The following is a 25,952-nucleotide window of genomic DNA, read 5'->3' on the forward strand; positions in this document are numbered from 1 at the left end:
GGCACAGTCTAGTGCTTTTGAGGCTGAGCCGGGAGGATCAGGAATTTGAGGCTTGCTTGGGTCCTGTCTTTACAAACAGAAAAACCAAAACTGAAGTCAACAAAATTAAAAATAATAACAGTAGACAAAAGTAAAATGTTTGCTTTCAGGGGCTGGACAGATGGCTCAGAGGTTAAGAACACTGACTGCTCTTCCAAAGATCCTGAGTTCAAATCCCAGCAACTACATGGTGGCTCACAACCATCTGTAATGAGATCTGATGCCCTCTTCTGGTGTTTCTGAAGACAGCTACAGTGTACTTATATATAACAATAAATAAATCTTGGGGCTGGAGCAAGCAGATCAGGAGTGAGCAGAGATCCTGAGTTCAATTCCCATCAATCACATGATGGCTCACAATCATTTGTACAGCAACAGTGTACTCATATACATAAAATAATTAAATCTTTACAAAAAATAAATGTTTGCTTTTTAAAAACAAGTTAATAAAATTAATAACTATTTAGCAAGACTGGTTAAGAATGAAGAGCAAGAAGATACACAAAGCCAGTGTAAGCCAGGGTAAGCCAATGCCATACCCTTACAGACTAAGAAGACCCTACTTTATTTATGGTTCAAATATTGCTTTTCTGTAAACCAGGCCTTTTAAACATGGACCTTTGGGAGAAATTTATCTAAATTATAGCAAGACTAGTACATAGACATAAATTAGTTGAATATAATAATGAACACAGTCAAACAAATTTAAAACCGTACCATTTATAATCAACCTAAGATAATGGACCATTTAGCATATACACAACAAAACACTTACTGGATATGTCTGCTGAAAATTATCAAAGGGAAGTGAAAGAAGGTACAAAAGAAAGTTGTATAAATAGACAGACAAGCTACATTTGGTAATCAAAAGACTCAGTATAGCAAAGGTGTCATTTGTTAACAAATTACTCATGATATTGTTACAAACTATAAGGAAACTTTATCAAAATTATTGTAATAGATGAATGAACCTGTTCCATGAGGTTTTACAGAGATAGAGAGAGACTAGGAGAGCATAAATTTATGACCAAAGCATAAGCTAGGGACTCAGGGTAGAAAACAAGAACAAATGGTCAAGACTAAGAGAATCCTGACTAAACTGGATCAACAGGATTTGAACTAGAGGAAAGCCCAAGGGGACAAGGTATCAAGGTGAGGGACGAAGAATCTGACCAGGTATCAAGGACAGGGGTTCTTTGGCTAAACTAACTGCATTTGTACATTTTATACTACTGTAGCAATACTTATAGCTGAACACTTTGTAAAGAAAAAAGATTTGTCTTGTTCAAGTTCTCATAAGGGCATGGTACCTTCATTTGCTTGGCTTTGGTGAAATTCTCTCATGGTAGATGTTATCACAATGGTAGGAAAGCATGAAGAAGAGCAAGGATAGTGAAAGAGGCCAAGAGGCCAAGAGACTGTGGTGGAGCAGTGAGCTTTGGAGTAGCTTGTTCTTTGGAGACCAAATTGCTCTGTAGACCAGCATCATCCCTCCTAAGTGCATAGCCCCACGACCTCATTCTTATCCACTTAGGCTCTATGTCTTAAAAGTTCCACTACCTCAACATCACTACACTAGGGACTAAGCATCCAGAACATGGACACAAGTCATATCTAAACATGACATCAACTCAGCAGGATTCTTGCTCAAACTGAACCTTGTGGGCAGCTCTGGATCCGCTCATAAAGAGAACTCAAGAAACCAGAGGTTTTGACGTGTTTGACACAGCCCCATCAAAACCCTAGTATAGTTTTTGACATTTTGACAATGCCATTGTAAAATTTATATGGTCCGTGCACTAGAAGAGATTAAAAACAAACTTTAAGGAAGAACTTTTAATCCCACTGGTTGAGAATAAGACCACCATCACAAATTTTGACCCAAATTTGAAGAAAGCTTAAATCAAATACTGGCCAGGATGATGGACAATGAGTCACAGTTTATAGTCATATAAAGGCAGACCCATAAGTCTATGTATTTCCCTCCAGGTCCAATCAGTGACAAATGTATATCCTGACGTACTTCCTGCCTGCACACCTCTCTCCTGCATCTAATCTGGGATAAGCATCTGTCCTGCCCTATTTCCTGCCTATGCACCTCTCACCTACATGTGATCAAGCACATCCAGTGCTTTTGGGTCAAAAAATTTGTTTAGGGGAGCTAAACCTTGTGGCTTGTTATCTTACCTAAACAGCTGCCAGCATTCAGGAAGTGTCTGTCCTTGGGCAAGGGGCTTAACAGTTAGAGGCATTTTTGTTTTATTCATTTCTTAGGCACCGTAATTAAAACTTAACACACAACTTTGGCTCTCCCAGAGCTAGTTAGGAAAGCCACTCCCCAGTATTAAGGTTTACTGACGAGAGAAAGTGATTGAAAGATTACAGTATTGAGAATGGGAAGGTAGGTAATTTTGCTACTGGAGGGAAACACACCCTCCCTCCACACAAATAAATATACAGCTGCATGTAAGTGTGCGTAACTAAATTCTGAGTTAGATGCCAAACAGTTCAACAGAGAAAGAACAGCCTTTGCCAGCAGCAAATGGTGCTGGATTATCCCGGGCAAAATAGACAGACTGCAATTTTTACCTAGTCATCATACTTAAAAGTGGACCGTGAATCTAAATGTAAAATATACAGCTAATATAAAGTCTCAGAGGAATATATGTGGCAAAATTCTCAGAGTTAGGAAAAGCATTCTTAGATTTGATAACGAAAGTATCATAATGGGACAATACAACATGAGCTCAATACAGCCAAGTAGCTTTGCTTTGTGACCGTTTATAAATAGAGGATAAAAGAATAAGCCATCCACTGGGTAGAACTATTTGCAAGCAAGAGATTAAATATAGAATTCATATCTAGAATATACAAAGAACTCTCAAATCCCAGCAAGAATAAGGACAACACATAAAACATGCAATTAGACAGTGGGAAACGATGGGAACAAATATTTCACTGGTGAGGAAAAACAAGGTGCTACCGAGGACACCAGGAGATGCCCAGCATCTGTCTTCTGCTGTTATAGAAGTGCAGACTGAACCCAGAAAACACTGAGGCCCAGCCACCAAACAGGATACGTGGTAGTGAGGACATGGAGTGCTGCTGAGAGGCAGAAGTGCTGGGTGGATCAGGCTTTGTTGGTGGGGAACCAGTCTGAAAGCACACTTGCCAGACTGCGCATGCACTCACTCTGAAAGGCAGCAACCACATTTCCATCTATCCAGGAGCAGTGAGAGACTATATTCAGACCCAAAGCAGGGGTGTAGAGTGTTATGCCAGCATTATTCTTGCTTGTTTGTTTGATACAGGGTCTATCTATATAGCTTTTGCTGTTGTGGAATTTACTGTCCATGAAGACCAGGCTGGTCTTGAACTAATTGAGGTCTGCCTGCTCTGCCTAAGGAGTGCTGGGATTAAAGGTGTGTGTGCCATAACGCCCTGCTGGTCAGCTTTGCTTTTAATGGTTTAAAACGGAAAATTAACGAAGCTTCTCTTTAACTGCAAGGAACTGGCTTAACAGTGTGGTCCTTATGTTGTGGTGTGCTGCTTCTAAATGAAGAGGAAGCTCAGCTGGGTGGACAAGCTCTAGTGAATTAAGACCCAAGGAAAAAGTCTATTCTGACAAGTTAGGTATAGTTCTGTGGGTACATCATTTTCTTTTTTCAATGACAGAAATTGTTGGAATGTAGGATAGCCAAGTGATCGCAGGACTGAAGTTTGTGGTGGAGGGAGGGGACTTGGAAGGTAATGGACTGGGGACTAAAGAATGACTTGACGGATTCTTTGTAAACTGAGCTTTTTAGTATCTTGATTGGTGGAATCCTAGATGTGACAAAATTGCATAGTGTGAAATCTCAGACTGAATACAGAAAAAAAATGCAGTAAACATGGATGGTGTTACTGTCCTGTGACAACTCTTTAAGGTTTGTGAGGCGTCTTTGTTAGGAGAAGTTGAGAGATCCTCTGCATTATTCATTAAAACTTCACAATTATCTCAATCAAAAAAGAAGAAGAAGAAGAAGAAGAAGAAGAAGAAGAAGAAGAAGAAGAAGAAGAAGAAGAAGAAGAAGAAGAAGAAGAAGAAGAAGAAGTCAAAAGACCGCTAAGAGTTTGAATTTCAAGGGTGGGACAGTGGACTAAATCCAGGCAGGGAAGGCTCTTAGAGGTGACCTTTAAGAGGTTTTCTAAGCAGGTCTTGTAGAGTTCAGATGTCAACCGCAAGCAAACAGAGGGGTGCAAGAGCCCCGTCCCTGCCACAGATTGTCTGTCAGTTTACACAGCAAATTCTTTTCCTAAGCTGCTTCCTTCCCCTAACTATCTCTCTGCCGCCGCCGGTGATATGAACCAATTTAAGCAAGATTAGATTATACAAGACAGGTTTATTAGGAAGCTGCTCTTGGGTGGCTGAGTTCACTGACCCCAAGGACCATGGCCAGGAGAGGGATGTCGCCATGAGGACAAGGGGAGAGGTAGAGGAGGGAGAGATAAAGAGGAAAAGGGGCTTGAGTGCAAGACTAGGGAGAGGGAGGAGGAGGAGGAGGTGGGGAAAGGGCAGCCCTGCCCCTGGGCTAGAAAGTTCAGGGTTGGGGGCAGTTGTCAGGGTCTGAGGGATCCTGGGAGAACTGGAGACCAGGTCTGCTTTGATATGTAAAATGTGCACCCCAGTCTCCTGTTCTGAGGTCCGAAACCAAACCCTAACCAGAAATCATCACTAATTCCTCAGTTATGATCAGCATGCCTTTGGAGATTATCTGTGATAGAATTGGTGCCAGACTTAACTAACTTGCATTTAAATTTTGTTGTTGTTTTTTGAGACCTCGTTTCTCTGGGTAACCTTCACTTTCCTGGAATTCAGTTTAATTGGATTTGAAAGGGCCAGTCTTTTCCGGGACTGGAGAGCAGGGAATTTCTTGTCTCTTGAGTTGGTAAAAAGTTCCTCTGGGCTTGAGCTCTGAGCCTCTCTGAACTGGGGGAGGGGGCAGGTGTGACCTCTGAGTAATAAGGTCATCTTACTTCCAGCGGTGGACAGCCTAGGTTACCTGGAGTGACGCACTCCCACGAACTGTACGTGCCATTCTGCACGTGAAGCAACGGGAGCTTTTCCTTTCACTTCCCAGTTGCCCGCTGTGGCCCCTCCGAATGTGGCAGCTGGCTGTTTGAAAATAACCTTTCTTCAGTGTCTGCCCCCAAAGAGGGGTATCCCAAAAAGGAGCTCGTGGGGAGGGGAGCTCTAGAAAGCTGCATGGATACTGGTATCATCAGAGTTTCTAGTTCACTTTATGCTGCTTTAGTGATAAACACGGAGACCGAAGTTTGTAAAAAAATTATATATATAATAATAATAAAAATTAAAAAAAATAAGGGAAATGTTTTTGTATACATTTGAAGCAGAGCTTTTTTTTTCTTCCAGTTTGGCTTCAGACCCTGACCTCTAGGTTCTCCCAGCGTTCCTCAGTCCGTACCTGGCACACTTTATCGAAAGGCTTTTCCCCCATGTAATCCAGACATTTTTGGGTTTTCCCTTCTTCCTTCCTTCCTTCCTTCCTTCCTTCCTTCCTTCCTTCCTTCCTTCCTTCCTCCCTCCCTCCCTCCCTCCCTCCCTCCCTCCCTCCCTCCCTCCCTCCCTCCCTCCCTCTCTCTCTCTCTCTCTCTCTTTCTTTCTTTCTTTCTTTCTTTCTTTCTTTCTTTCTTTCTTTCTTTCTTTCTTTTCTCTCCCCCTCCCCCATGGTGACTTCCCTGGCCTCTGTCCTTGGGTGACCTTAGCCGAGAGTGAGAGCAGCTTCCCGCAATAAACCAGCATTGAATGTTATCTAACCTGTGCTGAGTTGGCTCAAAATAACTCATCACTTTCTATTTTGCTGGCACTAGAATAACAATGAACAGAATGGGTTCCTGGTGAGATTGGATAACAAAGGGCTGGTACTCGTCTCACACCAACTTTACAATCATGGGAGGGGCAGCTCTTACTTGCACCTGGCCCAGGAACAGGGAAAGAGCAGCAGTTAGGGAAAGAGGAGCCAGTTATTCTCTAAAACAGTATTTGCTTTAGGTGGCTATGACATAGTTGGGGGTTGCTTCCCGGTTTTTGTTACTTAACAGTAATGGGGCCTTATTCTCTGGTGCTCTTGCCTTGGATAAGCCCCCTCCCTTGTTTATGTCAAAGTTTAATGGAGATCCACCAAAGCCTTGGGATGCTGGCTCACAACCTTGAGCCTTGTTTTTTTTTCAGCCAGACGCAGAGCAGCTGAGGAGGCGCTGTGTGTGCTAGCTTTACTCTCTGCCACAGACTTTGATGATGGTTTCAGGAGTGGAGTAGAAATTGGCTGACACGATTTTGTGTCCACTCTGAGTCTGGTTTCACTTGTAGATTCCTAGACATGAATGGGAGAGATCTTCATCTCCTCAGAAGCAGGATCATAGGCAGTTCTGCTACGGCTCATGCTCAGGAGCACAGGTCCTCGTGGGAGGCAAACAGTGATTGTTGCCCGCTCTACTCTGCTCCTCCCCCTCCCCCCCACCCCCATTCCCAAGCCTTGTCCTTTCGCCAGAGTGCCAGCTCGCTGGGGAAGCCAAGCTAGGAATTGTGTGAGAATTAGAGGCCACTGGCAGGCCCGGATGGCAGCTGGGGGCGGGGAGTCACAGTGCAGGGCAGGGCAGAGGTGCCTTCTGCCAGATAGCTGTGACTGAATGAATGAGTCATTTCCCCTACTGGGCAAGCGCTCCCCTGGCCGTCCCACAACTACGGAGGATATCCCTGGATCAGGAAGGACCCTGAGGGGAAGACAATAAAAATCAAAACAAAACAGAAACTGGCACGGGATACTGAAAGGACACAGTTTACAACAGCCTAGCTCTGCATTCTTGACCACGTCCACACGGCCATTCATCTCTGGTACATTCCTTCATCATTTCTAGAAAAATGGACTTGGACCCTGGCACTAGAGGTGACCTTGGGTAGCCATACAGCGACTTCCAGATCTTTTCTTCGACAGTGGAACAGAGATAGCAGCTTGGGTATGATTTCATCTGTAGTTAGGGAGGCTATGGAGCTACAGGAATGGCTCTGGATAACTTAAAATGGTCAGTTATCCCTAAAAGAAAGGATAATAGAAGGTGGTGGTTCCCAGGCAACTTTTCCGGGTTCGGGTTGAGGGAATGGACGCTAGAGAAGGTGTGGTCGGGGCGTGTTCGGGCGAGCAGGTCCGGGTGCTATCAGCTGAGCCCTCCAGCGGAGCCAAAGCCAGGCGGTGACCTCTGGGCGGGGCTGCGGGAGACAGATCAGGGGAGGCGAGCCTGCCGACAGCTAGGTTCTCCTTTCTGGTCCTTTTAAAAGCTCTGGTGCGCTGCTTCTCTCTCACAGTGCTCCAGCGCGGCCAACGGGGACTGAGCGGTGAGTGGTCTGCTTTGCTGGCTGCTCTCTGGCTCTTCCTGCCTATATAGGTGGGGACTGAAGAGTCGACTCTGGTGATCACTACTAAGACCCCGCAGGGAGTGGCTGGAGAGAGGGGTAAAAGTTGGCGGAGCGCAAAGCTGTAGGAGCAGCCCGCTCGGGATGTTCTGCTAGGTGTGCGCCGATGACCTCTCTCAGCAGATGAAGGTGCTGGAGCCACACTGGGGAGACGTGAAGTCCCCCGTGTGCGTGTGCGTGTGCGGCGGGGGTCTAGGGGGGAGGGGCTCAGATGAAGCGAGCCCACGCGAGGTAGGTGCAAGCCAGTGAGGGTCGCCCAGGTGTGGGTCGGGCTGCTGACAGGTGAGGGGGAACGTAAGAGAGGCATGAGCAGGTGAGTGGCTCTCAGCGTCCTCTGGTGCTTCCAGCATATCCAGTCCCACACGGAGTAATTCGTCTTTTCACGAAGGACCGAACAAAGTTTCATTTTGATCACTCGCATGGATTTCCTTGTAATTGATTTACCAAATGTTATCGCATAAAGTATTGGCTCCAAGTTGTTTGGCTGCAGACCAACCGGGAAACTCGACTCCGGTGTATTAAATGTCACTGATTTGCACGGGACCTGCCTCACTTTACTGCTCCTTTTCTGTGACAACCTTCTTGCAGACCTGCAGGACTCTGCAGTCCTTCTCACTCTCATCTCTCTCCCTCAGGTCTTGACGAAGTGATTGACTGGTGGTCTCTGACACTCTGGAAGCCTTCTCGCGACGTGGACATCGGTCTCTGACAGTGAGTTACCATGAACACGGAATCTAGGGTAGGGCGAGGGGCTACTATTACAGGCAGTGAAGGGCACTTTTACACGTCGGTTCACACTTACTCCGTCCTCTTTTCTATCTCCCCTTCCTGTCCTTCCTTCCCTTCTCCATTCAAGTTTGTAGTTCACTTTGCCTCATTTTTCTCTTGCTGGTGCTATCTGGGCTTAAAAGAAAACAAAAAACTAAAACAAAACATTGGGTCCATTCGTATGCTGTAACCCAGTCCTTTAAAAACACATGGTGACTTCCTTGAATGGAGGGCTGTCTTAAGCTGTCTTTGCCTGTAAGCGATTCCCAGGGCCTGCCATTGTTGATCTCTCTTTCAGCTTGTGCAGTTTGTGCCCCATCTGCATTTTGGGCTAAACCACCCCCACTTCTCAGCCAGTCAGCTATTGTTTCTTTTTCCTTCTTCAGAGGCCAAGCAGACCTTCTGGTCTCCGTAGAACCCTCATTACCGCACGTATCTTTAATGCGCTTCTTGGGCACAAATTGTAATCTCAGTCTTCTATACTTTCAGCTCTGGTAAGCAGTCGGCGCTTTAGGTTTTAGGTTTTTTTTTTTTTTTTTTTTTTTTTTTTTACTTTGGCAGTTTGTAAAAAATGTACTTTGTGGTGCATTTACTGATTATAGGAATCTTAAAAATCTATCTTAATAAAAAAATTATTTGTAACAAAAAGAGAAGAAACTTCAGGGGTTCCTTTCTTTTTACAGATAAGCACTGGATAGTTATTTTGCAGCCTCCATCCCCTCCCCTACCCCATCCAACATACACCACTACACACATTTACTTTTAACATACATTCCATTCCAAGAATCCTAAATCTTTATGAATTGAACTAAATATTCTCTTTTTCTGACTTTAACATCTTTTTATTAAGATTATGTTTTTCTTTTATGTGCATTGGTAGTTTACCTGCTCATATGTTTGTTTGTGTGAGGTTGTCACACCCCCTGGAACTGGACTTATAGACAGTTGTGAGCCGTCATGTGGGTGCTGGGAATTGAACCCAGATCCTCTGGAAGAGCAGCCAGTGCTCTTAACCACCTGGCCATCTCTCCCAGCCTCATAACTGATGTAATACCTTAAAGATCAAAAGTCAAAATTTAAAATCTCATTACTAAGTCAGTCTGGCCCCAGCAAGCGGAGGAATGAAGATGTATGGAGAGAGTGAGGGCTTTCTTCTGGTGTTCTGTGGAGGCCCTTCAGGGCGAGCGAAACCAGTAGGTCCTGTCAGTGTGTGGAGCAGCCGATGTCTTGAAGAGAGGTGACTGCCTCCCTCCAGAGATGAAGCTGGAGTTGTTAGTGTTGGAGGAAATGCTTTCTGGAGTTAGCATCAATGTGACCTCTTCCTGAGGTCCTGAGATCAAAGTTCACCCATTGAGTAGCTGGTATAGCCATCTGTTCTGGCAACTCTGTGGGTCAGGACACAGGGACTGCCCCACCCACACACAGTGCCCAGGGCTGCTGCTTTCTCTTAGACTGCCTTTTAAAATTAAAAATTTTTATTTATGTGCACGTGTGTGGCTCTGTCACTTGTGTGTGTGCGCCTGCAGAAGCCTGAAGAGAGCATCAGATAGGTCCACTGGAGCCAGGGTTAGAGGTAGTCCTGAGCTGCCTGACTTTGGTGCTAGAAGCTGAACCTGGGCCCGTTAGCCTCATAGGAAGCATTCTGAACCCAGCCATCTCTCCACTTCCTTGGATCTTTCTGTGTTTCACAGTGGACTTGGCTGTGGCCAGTCTCTCTCCTGGACAGTGATCTTGGTCATCTCGGGCTTTTCCTAGTTGTTAATTCCCAGGTAGACCGTAATTCCCACCTATACTGTTACTGATGGAGCAAGTATTAGCTAATGTGCCAAGTAGCTAATACTATGGCAAGAAGACCAAGAACTCTTAAGGTCAAATCTGACTCTCAGTGGGATGGTGGTGGAGGAGTCATAGGAAGAGACAGACTGCTGATTAGGTGGCAAGGGGTGAGTGTTCCCTTTGAGGGGAGTTGTGACCTGTGTGTGAGGCTTTGAGCTTATGACAGCAATACTGGGCCACCTGGTTTCCTCTAAATCCTGAGACTTATTAGCAAATGTTCTGGAGGCTTTGTGGCAGGCAACCGAGTTAAGAAAGTTGCCTTGGGTGTGTTCAGTCCTCATGTCAGCTTTCTTTTCTGTCTCAAGGCTCCTTTGTGGTGACTCTGTAGGGTCACATCTACAAATTCTGAGTTCCCGAGTCATGTGACTTCAAACAAGCCATCATTAGCCCCATACATGGTCATCTTTGCTAGAAGTCAGCTCTTAGGGTTTTTTTTTTTTTTTTTTTTTTGGTTTGTTTGTTTTTGTTTTTGTTTTTTTCGAGACAGGGTTTCTCTGTATAGCCCTGGCTGTCCTGGAACTCACACTGTAGGCCAGGCTGGCCTCGAACACAGAAATTCGCCTGCCTCTGCCTCCCAAGTGCTGGGATTAAAGGCATGTACCACCACTTCCTGGCAGAAGTCAGCTCTTAGGATGCCATTCCTGTCCACGTTGAACTAAGTAGCAACCTGCTCTCCCTGAGTGCATTTTTCCTGTGTCTGTCCTTTTGTCATTCTGGCTGTCACTCTTCTCCCTCAAATCCATATTGGAGTTAAGTGTCAGAGAGAGAACTATATCCTTTTAACCCAGCTACTCAAAAGCCTGCAAATGAGCTGAGAAAAGACAGGCCAACTAAAGAGCACAGATTGCTGCTGTCCAAGCAAATAGTAGAGAAGTTCAAAGAAGGTGAGTCAGGAAGTGGTTAGAATTTGGGGACTCTACAATTTTAACAGGGATGGTAAGGGCCAAGAAGAGGAGGGTAACAAAAGGTGCTTCTGGAGAAACGATGTATTTCAGCTGTTCTGGTTTGGGCTTGCTTTTAGTGAGTCTTGTTGTTGCTGTTCTGTTTTGTTAGATGCTTTCTGCTTACCCCCCACAGGTCTTGGTGTGGTTTTGTGAGTTTTGTTGTTGTTGCTCTTTTGTTACTTTGTTAGATATGTTGATGCCTCCTCCCTCCCAAAGGTCTTGGTTTTGCATCTTTGCCTAGGTTTACCTCATTCTGTCCTCTAGGCTGCCCCACCCCCAACCCCCAGACCGGAGTAATCTTTCTGCCTCAGCCTCCTGAGTGCTGGGATGATGTTTTCTGTCACTCCTGTCCCCGCTCCAAATGCTATTAAAAGCTAACTGGGACTTCAGGAGAACAGACAATGGCGGTTTGGATGCAAGAAGGGGAGGTGTTGCTTTTAGACAGAAGGGATTTTAGAAACTCAGAAGGGATTTCAAAATGTTTATGCCACCTTGTAAGTCAGCTGTCTGTGGCTATGACATATTCCCAAGTTAAATGCAGTTAAAGGGAGAAAAGGTTTATTCTGGCTTGCTGTTTTCGAGGGTTTTGTCTATGGTTGTTGAGTCCTGCTGTTTGGCCTGTACAACCCACCGTGGTGGAAATATACAGTGAAAGAGTCCAGTTCCATGTCATGGTGGCCAGGAAACAATAGGGTGGGGAGACTGGGGGTGAGGAGGGCCAGTATCCCCAATGGCCTGACTTCCTCCCACAAGACTTTCACTCAGATTTCTACCACCTTTCAATAGTGCCACAGCTGGTGGTCAACTGTAAGGGATGGCCACAGAAGACATTTCCAAATCAAAGCAACTACTATAATTTACTGTGAACCTCATCAGACAGATCTAACATGCAGCCCTTCCTGTTTACAAACTGCTATGGAGCCTTCTCCCTGCCACCTGCAGGAGCTCAAGGGGACACAAATGTCTGGAGATCAGCTCTTGTCTGTGTCTTGGATGCCTCTTGTGTTGCTAAGCTGTTGGCCTTCTGTAGCAGAGGATCTCTTTTCTGTGGTCTCATGGGCTTGCTGTTTCAAGAGTTCTTTCTCTGACACAGACATTTGGCCTTATAGAATAGGAATGGTGGGGATGAGACCAAATCATATTAGGAACACAAGATGTCTCAGCCCTAGCTCATTGGCTTTGGCTCTGGCCCAAGCACCCACAGGACAGAGATGAGCCTTCAGTGGTCTGAGCACATGAGAAGCAGCTCTCTTCCGGGCTGGGTGAGAGTTTGGTAATTGTTTGTTGGTCAGGGGTGTGGTTTCAAAAGATGTTTTTCTTCTTGTGCTTCAGCATCTTGCCTTGAGGTTTACAGGCTAATGAGTGGTAAGTTAATCTAGGAATTGCTGAGGTATTGTCTTGCATAAATGTCCTACCTCTGTGATTCTCTCTGGGCCTCCTGATAAGGCTGAGGGACTACAGGGTACCCAGCTGCCCAGGAAGCATAACCCAGGGCAGATTGAGCCAACCAGCAATAGGCCTAGTTAACTCTGTGTTAAATCTCAGGATGAAAAAACACTTGCAACATGTGTCCATGTGCCAAGTTTAGAAGAATTTGATCCAAGAGTTATGGCAGCTGAAGGGATCGACATAATACAAAGATGGATGCCATGGCTTTTAGAAATGTGTTTATAGTAGAATTGGGCTTTGAGTGTTTCCAAAGTCAGTTGGGCAAATGTTGTCATAGCCCACACATCACTCATATCTAACAAACTAGAGAGAAGCTAAGAACATCTTGCTTGTTTGTGTGACACCCCTCTCACTCCCACCCTGGGATGAGGACTGGTGAATTTCAGTTTAACTTAGAACGTATACTGTGATCTTGAGTTGACAGCTTGTCTGATACCTGTGTGATTCCAGAGACTTTTGAGGACATTTTACGGGTGTAACTGAGTAACTGCTGTACTTTCTGGGATCTTCCACTCTTACTATCATACATGCTAATCATGTTACCAAAAGCACCCAGGCAAATTCTATAATGTACTCTACCATTAAAATAATAGCTGGGGCTCAGAAGGAAAGCACTGTTGCTGCCAAGCCTGCCAACCTGAGACCGCCCCCCAAAACACATGATAGAAGGAAAGCACTTAGTCCCACAAGTTGTCCACTGACTCCCACATAGTAAAATGTGGCGTGCCCATGCCCATCCCCAGGAAAATAAAATAACATAAATGAAAAAAAAAATGAAATACTCAACTTATGACCCAGCATCCTGTCCTGACGGACAACATAGGGACCACTTCTATACTCACCAGCTCTGTCCTTCTTGCGACACTTCTAGGCAAAGCTGCCCTCCCCCACCCCCACCCCCACCCCCGCCCTCCTGACAGTTATAAGTGCTCTTTTCCTCCACTGTGCTTGACTTGAGCATGGATTTTAAGGCGAGGGAAGGGTCTTCACTCCCAGCATAGAGATGCAGCTCAGTGATGGAGCACCTGCCTGGCACATGTACCCCCCTGGGTTACTCCAGGATTACCACAGCGAAACCAACAGAACTCGCTCCCTCCTTTGGTTCATCTGGTTGGATAACAACAAGCTGGTGTTTACCTTACTGAAAATGATCAGTGTGCTATGATATAATAGTTATAAATACATTTCATGGAAAAGGAGTTTTTTGGCCTGGGTTCAGAAAAGATCTAAGGACAGCCTGCAGTTTTCCTGAGTGGCCTGTGAGCCATAGCTTTTCCAAAGGTTCCACTTTCCTCACCTCCCAGATGAGCCCCAAGGAAACAACGGTGGCTCTGTATGGTGCTTTCCCCTGCAGGCTCAGCAGCCAAGCTTACAACATCTGCCACATCAGCTTCAAGCGTTTGCTCTCTGAACAGCCGCCTCTGGTGCTAGTAGCTCTTCCACCTCTGTCCCAATCCCTGTAACCTCTGCTGCCCTTAAACAGGAAGAGGATGTCCAAGACTCCAGAAGAGCAAGGCAGAGGGGTGTGGTTGGTAAGGTCAAAGACATCCTGGTTGTTGTTGGATTGGGACCCTTGGAAACTTAATCTTAATTCCCAAACAACTTAAGTGTGGCGTCTACCCTTGTGGACTCTACACATAGCACATTTCTCTGTCTCTGTCTCTCGGTCCCTTTCTGCCTCTCTCTGTCTCTGTCTCTGTCTCTGTCTCTCTCTCTCACACACACACACACAGAGAGAGAGAGTGAGCGAGCGAGCATGTGTACATTTCCATAGTATACATGATATAAAGAATGTGAAGAATTCTGCTTCTATTTTACAGACTTCCCACATAAATGATACCTCACCACCCTAGTTCCTTTTGGGCTGATGCTATTTTCTGTGATGTTTTCCCCCTAGGTCCTCCTACAGTGAGAACATGGCAGCTACAGGAACTGAAGCAAAGGACCTTGAAAACCATCACAAGTAAGACTGGCCCCGGGCTGGGCTGACTTGGTTGTGCTGTGCTGGTTTTTAAGCATCCTCTAATCCACTCACTTTTCCAAGTTCTTTCCATGTGTTAATGTGTGATTCTCAGAATGGTGTGTGAGGGCTTCAGAGGGTTTACAAATTCAGGTCCAGGAGCTTTGGTCCTTAACCCTCAGGACATGTGACTCAGGAGAGCAGACAGTGGAGTGCTTAGCCATGTGTCTAACAGGTTTTCTTCTATACATGGCATTTTTCTCTGAGATAAAAATCCACTGTGTACCTCCTAACTCAATTTTTTTTTTCTGAATCTTGAATGATTTTCCCCCTGCTTTGTAGATTTTCCTAGTTCAAGTGTGTGCTTTTCATGAGTTGTCTTGGGTTTAGGCTTTGTTAAAGAACTAAACATTTGTGCCTTTCTCTGACTCCAGTGTGTATACATATGTCCATACACATCCAACCCAGGGTTCTGAGCATGCTGTAGTCATTGCTTATTCTACTCTGAGACACACCTCAGGCCTCCTGCATGGGCTTGAAGTCCACCGAACCTTTCTAATTTCCGTGTCCACTATCTGCTTGCTGGGGCTCTGTGAGGTGGCTGCCATCCAGCTTCAGTGGCTTCAGTAGGGGTAAATGATTAAGGTGATAGTAAGAATGATAAATACAATTGAAAATAAGGTAGACTAAATATTTTTGTTTATTTCGCCTTGTTATTTCTGTTGGAAACTGTTCTAGCTCACGTCCATGTCAGAGTTAATGAATTTTGAAATCATTGCTATTCTCATGGTTATACACTGCTTCCTTCTGCTCTTCCTGGAATTGACAAGTAAGAAAGGGGTTTTCTCTGTGTGGCCCAGTTGTCTTAATCACATCCTGTTGTGTCATTTTGAGGCATAAAGTTGGCCTTTCTCTTTTGTGTTTCATGTTCGACACACCCTGAAGGAGGATATGGCTAAGTGGCTGAAAGATGTTGGTTCACATAAGCAATTCCAGCACTTGAGAATTGGAGCAAGAGGATCAGGAGTTTGGTCCTAGAGATAGAAAATGCTTTCTGGGAAAGTCTAGCTGTACATGCTGTGCATTTGGTCCTACAAGAAAGAAAGGGCTTCCTTCCACCAATGAAAAGCCAGGAAATCTGTCAGGAGAATTGGGTCGGCAGATGGGCACATGCTGTGCCTTTGGCCAGGTGCTTGCTCTTCCTCAGCAAGGTTTCCATGGCACCTTTGCCCAGGGTTTGGTCAACAGTGCCCCCTGCTTGTATGACTGGTTCATGAAGCATTCTGCCCACCCACCTCTTACTCCCTTGACGAGAGAGCTCTGACTTTATTTTGAATCTTATAGTTATCTTCTGTATAGCAATCTCTTGAAAATCTTCATATGTTGACTTAATCTGGACACTACTCTAGGAGAATAGACTGGAGTGGGGCTTGAGAAACAAGGAAGGGGCATCAAGAGGACCAAGGGAGAAGACGGAACCTCCAATGATTGCTGTTGGGGTTGACTGACTACCAGAAAGAAAAGCAATGAGGACTGGTTGAAACAAATCAGAACAAGTTTGATTGGGCCTTCAGCTTTGCGTGTCTCTGACTCTCTCTGTCTCTCTCTCTCTGTCTGTGTGTGTTAAATAAACAAGACATGGCATGGTCTTCAGAAGATTTTAATAAGTATAATTAAATTAATTGTATAAGTTCTAAAGACAATATGTAGATAGCCAGATGCATTGCATATGCCTGTGACCCCAGTGCTCAGGAGGCCAAGACAGGTGTATTGAGTTTAAAGCCATTCTGGCCGGCAAAATGAAACCTGTCTAAAGAAAAAGAAATAGGAGCAGAGGGAGTGGCTTGCATGCTTTGCATGCTGGGGGTTCTGTTACTAGCACTACATAAAACAGGCATGGTGGTACACACTATAACCTAGCATGATGAGATCGACTCAGGGATATCAGAAACGTAAAGCTACATAGCAAGTGTGAGGCTAGTCTGTGATACAATGATGTCCTGTCTCCAAAGAAATGAAAGAAATTAAAAATAAATTAGTCAACAAGACAGGAAATTATAAGGAGAATCCCATGGAGGATGGGAAAACCCTTGGAGGAATCATACAGGTCCTCCTTGGCTCATAACAGGGTTAGATACCCAAAATCCCGTCATGGCAATTACTTAGCATAACAAACCCCAAATCAGTTTGGCAGTAAAGTTCTCAGGAAAAATGTTCACACTCAACACATACCATTTTCATATCATTGTGAAGTCAAGGTCATCAGTATTTCTAAATTACAAAGGTCTCTGGGTCATTGCTTTCTCATCTGCTCATGAATTAAATTGAAGAGAAAGTGTCACCAGTTGGTTCTGGGCAGAAAGTCAGACTCAGAAGGAAGGGACAGTAGCTAGGATTGCTCCATATTCAAAGACCTGCACCTATCTTCATCCTGCCAAGGAGATGCCTATTTGAAAATCAGGAATCATGTACTGTTGAGGCAGCTGTGTTAGAGGCTGGCTCTACAAAGCTTGGCAGAATAGAGCAGGAATTATCTCGTCCTGGGGCACTTGTGTTTGTAAATAAACTTCACTGAAGTATAATACCACACATTTGCCTTTCTTGTCTCTGTTGGTTTCAGAAGACAGTGGCAGATTGTGACGGAAGCCTGTGGCCAGATTTACCATCTGGCCTTCTCTTAAATAAACCCTGCCAACCTCCCTTTAGAGCAGAAGCATGTTTTCCTGTCAAAGTAGTTTGAATCACACATACAAAATGTTCTAGTTGCCACTCTGAAGAAAAGCAAAATGGTAGGAAGCTACATCATGACAATTTTTTTAAAAAGCAATTCTATTTTTTTTTTTTAACAATCCAGCCATTGCCCCACCTCCCACAGTTCCTCATCCCCGTTTCTTTTCCCCTCTGTCCCCAAGAGGATGCTCCTCCACTACCAGGTCTCCCTCCCTCCCTGGGGCCTCAAGTCTCTAGTGGATTCAGCCCATCTTCTCCCACTGTGGCCAGACCAGGAAGTCCTCTATATATGTGTCGGCAGCTTCTGTATGCCGCCTGTTTGGTAGCTCTGTGTCTGGGAGCTCCCAGGGGACATCATAACAATTTTTTAAAGAAAAAAATGTAAGGTTTATTTTATGTGTTTTGTCTGCATGTATGTTTGTGCCCATTGAGGCCAGAGGAGGGTAATGGATTCCCTGGAACTGTAGTTACAGATGGTTGTGAGCCACTGTGTGGGTACTGGGAATAGAACGCTGGTCCTCCTACAAGAACAAGTTCTGCAAACCACAGGCCATCTCTTCATAGCCTTGAGACAATCTTGGTGTCATAGTTCTGATAAGTGGTAGCTAAAATAAGTCAGGAAAAAGTAATTATTGGCATCTGCTTGGAAAGGTTTATCTTTGGCAACAGATGAGACTTTTTCTTTTTCTGTCTGTGTTTCCAATAATGAATGTATTACTTTCTAAAACAGTCAAGTTTATGTATTGACTACAGCAGAGTGGGCTAGCAACTAGCATTCTTTGTATTGGATGATTTATCAATTTGCTCTTTATAATTTTGTAGGTTCTTCTGAGGGTTTGCTGTTTGCCTTCTAACAGGGCTCTAGGAGCAAAGCAGAGTTAAAAGGAAGGACACAGGGAAGTAGGGCCCTTGACAATGTAGGGTTGTCGTCTTCCTAGGATCTGTTTGTGCCTCTTCCCCATCATGTCTCTCTCACACCTCATGTAAATGGAACATATTCATGGTAACGCTGGCCACTACACATCCATGTTCTACAAACCTTTCTCTTTTTGTTTCTAACAGTGACTGCTTCATCCAACTTTCAAATCCAAACATAGCAGCAATGAAGGAAGACGTGCTCTACCATTTCAACCTCAGCACTAGCACACACGATTTCCCTGCTATGTTTGGAGACGTGAAGGTAAAAACTCCAGGCTTTGATCCTAAGGACTGGTTGTCTTACAGTCAACTTCCTCTTCGATATAGCTGCACCTTTTCACAGATGATGGACAGGAGACAAGGACTGCGTTATGTCTTTATCAGACTTCCGCAAATTGTTTTCTTGCATTTGTATGAACTAGCAAGTAAAAGAGAGAACAAATGTTAGCAACCGCAGTGTTAGTCTCTACTTTGTCTCTTAGAACTTTCATTTGTGAGTGACAGCATGTCACTCTCCTGAACCATACAAGTGGCCTGCGTTTATAGTTTCAAGTACTCCCAAGGCTGAGGCAGGAGTTTGGGGGTAACCTAGACAGTGTCTTGAGGGCTATCTCAAGATCAATTTCCTAACACTCAGTTGAGAAGAGGGAGCTGTGAAGAACTTTCGAGAGGTACAGAGTCAGTCTGGAGACTCTGTATGATCCCTGCTTGCAACTGAAGGTGTATATTGATGATACTGTTTTTAAATTGTCTGAGGGCTAATGTTGAAGAAGACACTTCCAGTATAAAGTCTTCAGTTCTCAGTGCTCATTTATCATTAATTTTTATGAAAGTCCTTTGTTAACATTTGTTCCTAATCGTCACCTGTGTGTGCATTACAAGGAACGGTGTAACATTTCAGTTCGGGTTGAGAACAATCAGAAACCTACCGACTGGCTATTTTGCAGTCTACAGCTAGTTATTGTTAAACTCTAGTTACCGTACTACTAGAATAGGACTCTTCAGTGTCTAATCCTGATAAAGACAAATTAACTCATGGAATTAAAAACCAAAATGAGGTCAGAACCCCAAAGCTGAGGCCCAACTGCCATGGGTAGAACTCACTTTTGGTAGCAAATGGTAAGCAGTTTTCATGTTTTTTTAATTCATTCAATTTCCATTTATTCCAGTTGTATTAGTCAGGGTTCTCTAGAGTAACAGAGCTTATGGGTAGTCTCTAGATAGTAAAGGAATTTATTGATGACTTACAGTCGGCAGCCCAATTCCCAACAATTGTTCAGTCGCAGCTGTGAATGGAAGTCCAAGGATCTAGCAGTTACTCAGTCTCACACAGCAAGCAGGCGAAGGAGCAAGAGCTAGACTCCCTTCTTCCAATGTCCTTATATTGTCTCCAGCAGAAGGTGTAGCCCAGATTAAAGGTGTGTTCCACCACACCTTTAATCCCAGATGAAAGGTGTAGCCCAGATTAAAGGTGTTTCTTAAACTCCGAGATTCAATCTTCTGGAATCCATAGCCACTATGGCTCAAGATCTCCAAACCAAGATCCAGATAAGGATCTCCAAGCCTCCAGATAAGGGTCACTGGTGAGCCTTCCAATTCTGGATTGTAGTTCATTCGAAATATAGTCAAGTTGACAACCAGGAATAGTCACTACACCAGTATTGCTAATTTACTTTCTTATTGCAGGCTGTGGGCATGTTCTTTCATGTTTAGGGATGCATTTCTTTCTTTTATCTTTAGAGTCCATTAAATCACTTTTTATGATTTATTTTTCTTTGGCAAAATAAAATCTCTTAGAAGAGACTTTGCAAAATGAAGGTCTTACTTTTCTACCTACAAAGCCCCAACCTACTACTGGGCCTCTATTTGCTACTCAGTTGACCAAGTGCGAGAGTGTTTGGTGGGCCATTTTAACACTGGGCCACAGGACTCTGGTCACATGAGGAGTTTGAGGGACTGTGAGGCTCTCCAGCCATCTTAGTCCAAACCCAAACTTCCTTCCAGCACACTAGGCTGCCTCCCACCTGGTATGGAAGATGGCAAGATGGTGGTTCCTGTACGCGTGGCACTGTGCTTCGTGTGCTTGTACTAAGCAGTGATCCCAGACCAGCGCTACTGAAAAAGCTCATCAGAAAAGTAGATTGCTTAGTCCCTTCAGATACACCTGGTACAGGTCAGGCCAGAAAACTTGCTAGGAAGTTCCCAGATGACCCCAAGGTTGCTGGTAAACCTTGCAGACCCCCGATGACACAGTATACTAATGGGGTCCCCGTTCTCTGGTTGCAGTTTGTGTGTGTTGGTGGAAGCTCTTCCCGGATGAACACCTTCATCAAGTATGTGGCTGCAGAGCTGGGCCTTGACCATCCAGGGAAGGAATATCCCAACATCTGTGCAGGCACTGACCGCTACGCCATGTATAAAGCCGGGCCCGTGCTGTCTGTGAGCGTGAGTACTTGCCTTTCACTTGGATTTGGTTGCCAGGCTCTGCAAGGCCCTGTGCCCCACACTTTTGCATATGGGAACAGCTGAACAGCTGGCACCCTAGTGTTTGTTTACTGTAAATGGCTGGGAGCTTGGTGAGCTCTCAGCAGCTGGGACCTGGGCATGAGTAAGTCCTAGGCTCCAGCTCTTGCGGCTTCACCTCCTGGAAAGCCTAGCTATACAAAAGCAGATACACATGCAAATATGCACAGCTGTCCACTCATTGTGGGGGTGGCAGTTCCCAGGAGGCCGAGGGCTGTTAGGAGCCACATACCAGGCATCTACGCTCTGTCTATCTCACAGTAACTGACCTACTTTATAACACAGATTGAATAAGTAATAAAAGTTAATATAGAAAAATCTCCAGTATCCTGTCAATGAGATGATTTTCTAGCTCTGATTTTGATTTGATGGCAACAGTATAATGATATATATCACATACTTGACATATATCATAAGGAGATAATAATATAGTGAAGAACTGTGGTTCAGAAGTGGATTCCCTTCCTGTTGATATTTTGCGTCTTGACCCTCGTCAGTTAAACATCCAAGTCATGTCGAATCGTCTGAAAGCAAGTACACCTTGTGGGAGCATTTTCTGTATCTGACATTCTGGAAGGGGTCCTTTTGCAATATGGCTTTGCCATAGGGACAGCTGTTCAGGGAGGGGATGGTGTCGTAGGAGATGTGTGTGTGTGTGTGTGTGTGTGTGTGTGTGTCTTTGGAAGGCATGTGGAGTGGGATTGCATTGCAGAGGCAAGGACGAAATGACAGAGGCAGAAGTACATACAGTTCAGGAACCATAGAGGTATCTTTGCTAAACTGGAGAGGGCATTTGAAAAATTCAGTGGTAAAACCTTATCCAGTATGGTGGCCTGTTTGCATGGCTTCAGATATCAGGGAAAAAGTTTGTTTCGTAATGACAGTAGCTACTTCCTTCCTGCTGCTATATAGATTGTACGAGTCAAATGAAGTCAGGTATAAGACAGCTCTGTTTATATTTTTGATGTCTGTCTTCCATTTCACATACTGATTTAATTGGTTGGAGTATACACATAACACATGCAGCACTCTCCTTCCACACGTGGGCTTTGTTTCAAAGACCCCCGTGGATGCCTCAAAGCAGGAGGGTATCAAAACTGGTAAATATGAATATTCCTTTTATAGAGACATTTTAGTGTGACAGTTAGGCATAGCAAAAGAATGGCAATAATGACTGACAAAGCAGAGTAATTTGAAGTAGAATATAGTAAAATATATGTGAATGTTCTTCCTCTCCGAAGCTCGTCTGTGCAAAGCTTAGTTGGGCCTGGGTGACTTGGAATGCAGAGCCTGTTGTTTGGAGGGCTTTGTGCATGCACTGACAGAGGAACAGTGGGCTGAGCCTCTGCATTTCTCTCTGGTTTCAGCATGGCATGGGCATTCCTTCCATCGGCATCATGTTGCACGAGCTCATCAAGATGCTGTACCATGCCAGGTGCTCCAACATCACCATCATCCGCATTGGCACTTCAGGCGGGATAGGTAAGGGCTGTGAGAAGGGATTCTGGCCATGGGTGTGGAGTAGCCAGAGCCCAGTACTAGGTCCAGCAAGGTGTGAACACATACAGGGTTGATAAAGGGCCTTCTTTTCTGCCTGTCTTCTCTTATTCCATTAAAGTGTGTGTGGGGGTGGAGCGGGATATAAAACTAACAAAGGGGTTCTGAAATTAGCTCAAGGCTTCCTAATCATTGATCAAAACAAATCCCAAGCAAACAAACAGACAGACAATTTAAGAAGGAGAGAGGATTTGAAGACTGCAGTACAATGAAGACTAGTGTCCTGTTTGACTTCATGTTATAAAGACAAGGTCTGCTTGGCCTCTGCGATTATGCTCAGCTGAGTGAAGTCTTCTTCCTGGCAGAGCCTGGTGATGGCACAGGTTTCATCAAGTATGAGAGACGGCAAGTCCTGCGAGCACTCATCCACCATTAATTTCAGTATTGAGTCAATTCATTCCTTATGGCAGAGTCACAGTCACTTCTCAGCGGTCCCACCTGCTCGAGGCTCTCTATTTCATTCACAGTGGCCACTCTATTTTATTGGGGCTTTTTGGCAGTAAGCTGTGTGTGTGTTGGGCAGTGACATTCCCTAAAGTCTCTTTATCAATTTTATTTTAAATTAAGGGTTGCCTTAGGAACTGGTTTCTAGCGATTCTTGTTCCTACCAGGAACATGATAGGAATCAATAAACATTGATAGGAAACTGTATTGGCTCCAGGGATAGTATGGCCTTAGATTCCAGCATCCAGGAATCATCCCTACATTATTCTTGGGAGGTAGGATTTCAAACTCCCTAACAGCGGCCATATTGCATAAGAAAATAAAATCCCAAGAGGAAAGAAGAGCAGGGTATTGTCCTTATAGACAAACAGGTCCTCCGAGAGGACCTGCCTCCAATGCAGGCGCAATGCAGGTGGTTGTTATTGGTTGGAGGAAAGCAGGCTAGTCAGGAGTTAGAAAAGCTTGAGGCTTTGTTTGGGGGAACATATCGGGGTTTCTATACTTTCCCTGCTTTTGTGTCCAGTTGAAAGTTTACAAAATACAGAATCTGGAACTACTAAGCTTACATGGTCACCCAGTTGGTGGCGTGCTAGTCAGTGGCAATGCCCTGAAGATAGAAATGTCAGACAAAGGCTGCAGAGACTCTGGTGGGTTCTCTGCTTATCTCTGCCTTCAGCAATGGTCTGTACAAATTCCTACTCAGGGAAAGCTTAGTAGGAAAAGGGATGGACGGCTTTGAGCATATGCCTGGTGCCTCAGTACTTGGCTTTGCCGATGGATCCTGTTGGCTGTGCCTAGGTTCCGCGCTGCTGCTTTGTCACCCTGTGTAACCGTGATCTGTGCATCTTCCTCAGGTCTGGAGCCTGGCTCTGTTGTCATCACGCAGCAGGCAGTGAATGAGTGCTTCAAGCCGGAGTTTGAGCAGATTGTCCTGGGAAAACGGGTGATTCGCAACACCAACCTGGACGCGCAGCTGGTTCAGGAGTTGGTGCAGTGCTCCTCAGACCTGAATGAGTTCCCCATGGTTGTGGGCAACACCATGTGCACCTTGGACTTCTATGAGGGTGAGAGGAAGTGAGGGCATTGTCTGCTCTAGGGATCGCTCACCCACCCCAAGCGTGCTGTGCGATGGTGTGGTTGCTATCTCTGTTGGAGTGCTGACCCACTCAGCATTTCTGTGATGGCTGTAACAGTGGGTGGCCCCCCTTGGCCCTAGATCTTAATGGCATGTATAGCATGGTGCCTAAGTGCAGTAGGCTTTAACTATGTACCTGTGGTTCTATTCATTTGCTACAGGGCAAGGCCGTCTGGATGGCGCCCTCTGCTCCTACACAGAGAAAGACAAACAGTCTTATCTGCGTGCAGCCCATGCCGCGGGTGTCCGAAATATCGAGATGGAATCTTCGGTGTTTGCCACCATGTGCAGTGCCTGTGGCCTGAAAGGTACGCCGATATGGCATGGCCTTGCTGTCCTTTCTCTGTCTCTTTTGCTGGACCATCATGGAGGGGTCCTCCTGAGAGTACCCCAATGCTGAATTCTCAGTTTCTGACCAAGGCGTCATTCCTGTAGTCCGGGTACACATACGATGAGTTGACTGTCACACAGAAAAGCACGGATCCTGAGTGTTCTTGCAGATTCCACTGAGAGGGGTCAGAAAGACGGTGATGGGATTTCATGCTGCCCAGGAAGCTGCTCCAGCCCTGCTGACAGCTTGGCTTTCTGAAGGGCTAATCCACCCTGTTATCTAGTCCTGAACATCCTTCCAGTTCAGCATTAGCCCTCAGAACTGCCTGTGCTCCATGGGACAACGTATGCCCTCAGTCCTGCACAGGGCAGCCAGGTGCTGGCCCTGGAAACAGCTGGAATGTTTTGGGACCCAAGGGCAAAGGCATAGGTGATAGAGCTGGACTCTGCCAGAGTTGCTGGAAGTTCCACTCTGTCCACACAGCACTCCCAACTGTCCCTAGCCTGCACACTGCTGGTTTCCCGAGGTATTGCAGGCTGATCCTCAGCTCCAGAGCCCTGGCCTTCCTCCTTGGTGAGCTAAGGAAGGTATCCATCCTGCATTGATGAGGCCATTGTTTTTTTGCAGCGGCTGTGGTGTGTGTCACCCTTCTGGACCGTCTGCAAGGAGACCAGATCAACACTCCCCACGATGTGCTTGTGGAATACCAGCAGAGACCACAGCGGCTAGTGGGCCACTTCATCAAGAAGAGCCTGGGACGGGCCTGAGCCCTGTGCCTTTCCGCCCCGGAGAAGCCTCTGCAACTCCTGGGCAATAAATCTATTTTTTCATAACACATTGTGTGACTCTGCGGTAGAGTGTATGGAACTGGGTTTCATCTGCCAGTTAGAAATCCGAGTTAGACACACAGATTGTTCTCTTACACATCATTGGAACATTTTCAGACTATTCAAGCTTAACTGGGGGTGGGGTGGGGTGGGGTGGGGTGAGGTCCTTCTTCAGGACCATTCTAAATAAATGAAAACTTTCAGACTTTTATTTCAAAAGTGGTCACTAAAGTAAGACATTGGCAGTTGTACCATAAAACAGATTTCCATAGGTATTTTAAAAATTCTATAGTTATTTCTTGATAGCTGCAGATGGAATACAAGAGTGACTTTGTTGTCAGGTAGAAAGCCTAGGAAAGCCATTTTGGAACCTAGATCATAACTTTCCTGTGGCGTTGTGGGATTTGGCAACACAGATCTCACTCCCTCCCCCCCCATTTCCACGAGTATTGATGGCGAAGCTCAGGGTAGATCCAGGCAGTGCTATACCACCCTCTGCTGTCCAATCCAGGTAGTGCAGGCTGTCTAACTAGAAATGTAAAGGCTTGACACATCCTGGCCAGTATTGGTGCCACTATTGGTGTGGTACAGCTAGGTATACAAGGAGCAGGCCAGGGCCAGGCTTGCTGAACGGAAGCATCTCACATTTGCATCTGACGAGCACCAGTATGCCTGTGCTTTCACAGCTGAGCTTGTGGAACTACTTGGGTTCCTGGGGTCTCTGAACCTTGCAAACACTGTCAAACATGTCTCTGAATCTCTCCACATGCCACCAAAGATTAGGCCTCTCTCTTACCTCCACTGGCCTGGCCCACTCTGGCCATTGACTTTGTCTTCCTATCACCTCTCACTCTTCCCAGTACTGACGATAAGACTTTCCTGAAGGAGGAATGACAACAGGGTGTCTTCCAAAAGCAAGCTGCACAGAACTAAGAATGTGGCTGGGTTTGTCCTGATGGACCAGTTCCTCCCATTTAGAAATTCCCAGGGCCCTACTCTGTCTTGGGGCATCCTTTGGAG

The 25,952-nt window shown here is 45.4% G+C and overlaps 1 protein-coding gene across 4 annotated transcripts; it reads left to right on the forward strand.

Moving 5' to 3' along the window:
• Positions 1-6,779: 6,779 nt before the first annotated feature.
• On the forward strand, positions 6,780-24,942 carry Upp1 (uridine phosphorylase 1). 4 transcript variants are annotated; one of them, NM_001159401.1, is made up of 9 exons: positions 6,780-6,934; positions 8,146-8,221; positions 14,405-14,470; positions 18,260-18,377; positions 20,402-20,560; positions 22,006-22,120; positions 23,494-23,703; positions 23,936-24,082; positions 24,733-24,942. In NM_001159401.1, the coding sequence occupies exons 3-9, from the start codon at positions 14,424-14,426 to the stop codon at positions 24,870-24,872; spliced, it is 936 nt and encodes a 311-aa protein (NP_001152873.1). In that variant the 5' UTR covers positions 6,780-6,934; positions 8,146-8,221; positions 14,405-14,423; the 3' UTR covers positions 24,873-24,942. The 4 variants fall into 4 exon arrangements, with proteins under 4 accessions (NP_001152873.1, NP_033503.2, NP_001152874.1 ...); NM_009477.3 differs by having other exon boundaries at positions 6,875-7,056; NM_001159402.1 differs by lacking the exon at positions 6,780-6,934 and adding an exon at positions 7,279-7,432.
• Positions 24,943-25,952: the final 1,010 nt, after the last annotated feature.

Source organism: Mus musculus, chromosome 11, assembly GCF_000001635.26.
Source record: "Mus musculus strain C57BL/6J chromosome 11, GRCm38.p6 C57BL/6J".
Lineage (NCBI taxonomy): Eukaryota > Metazoa > Chordata > Mammalia > Rodentia > Muridae > Mus > Mus musculus.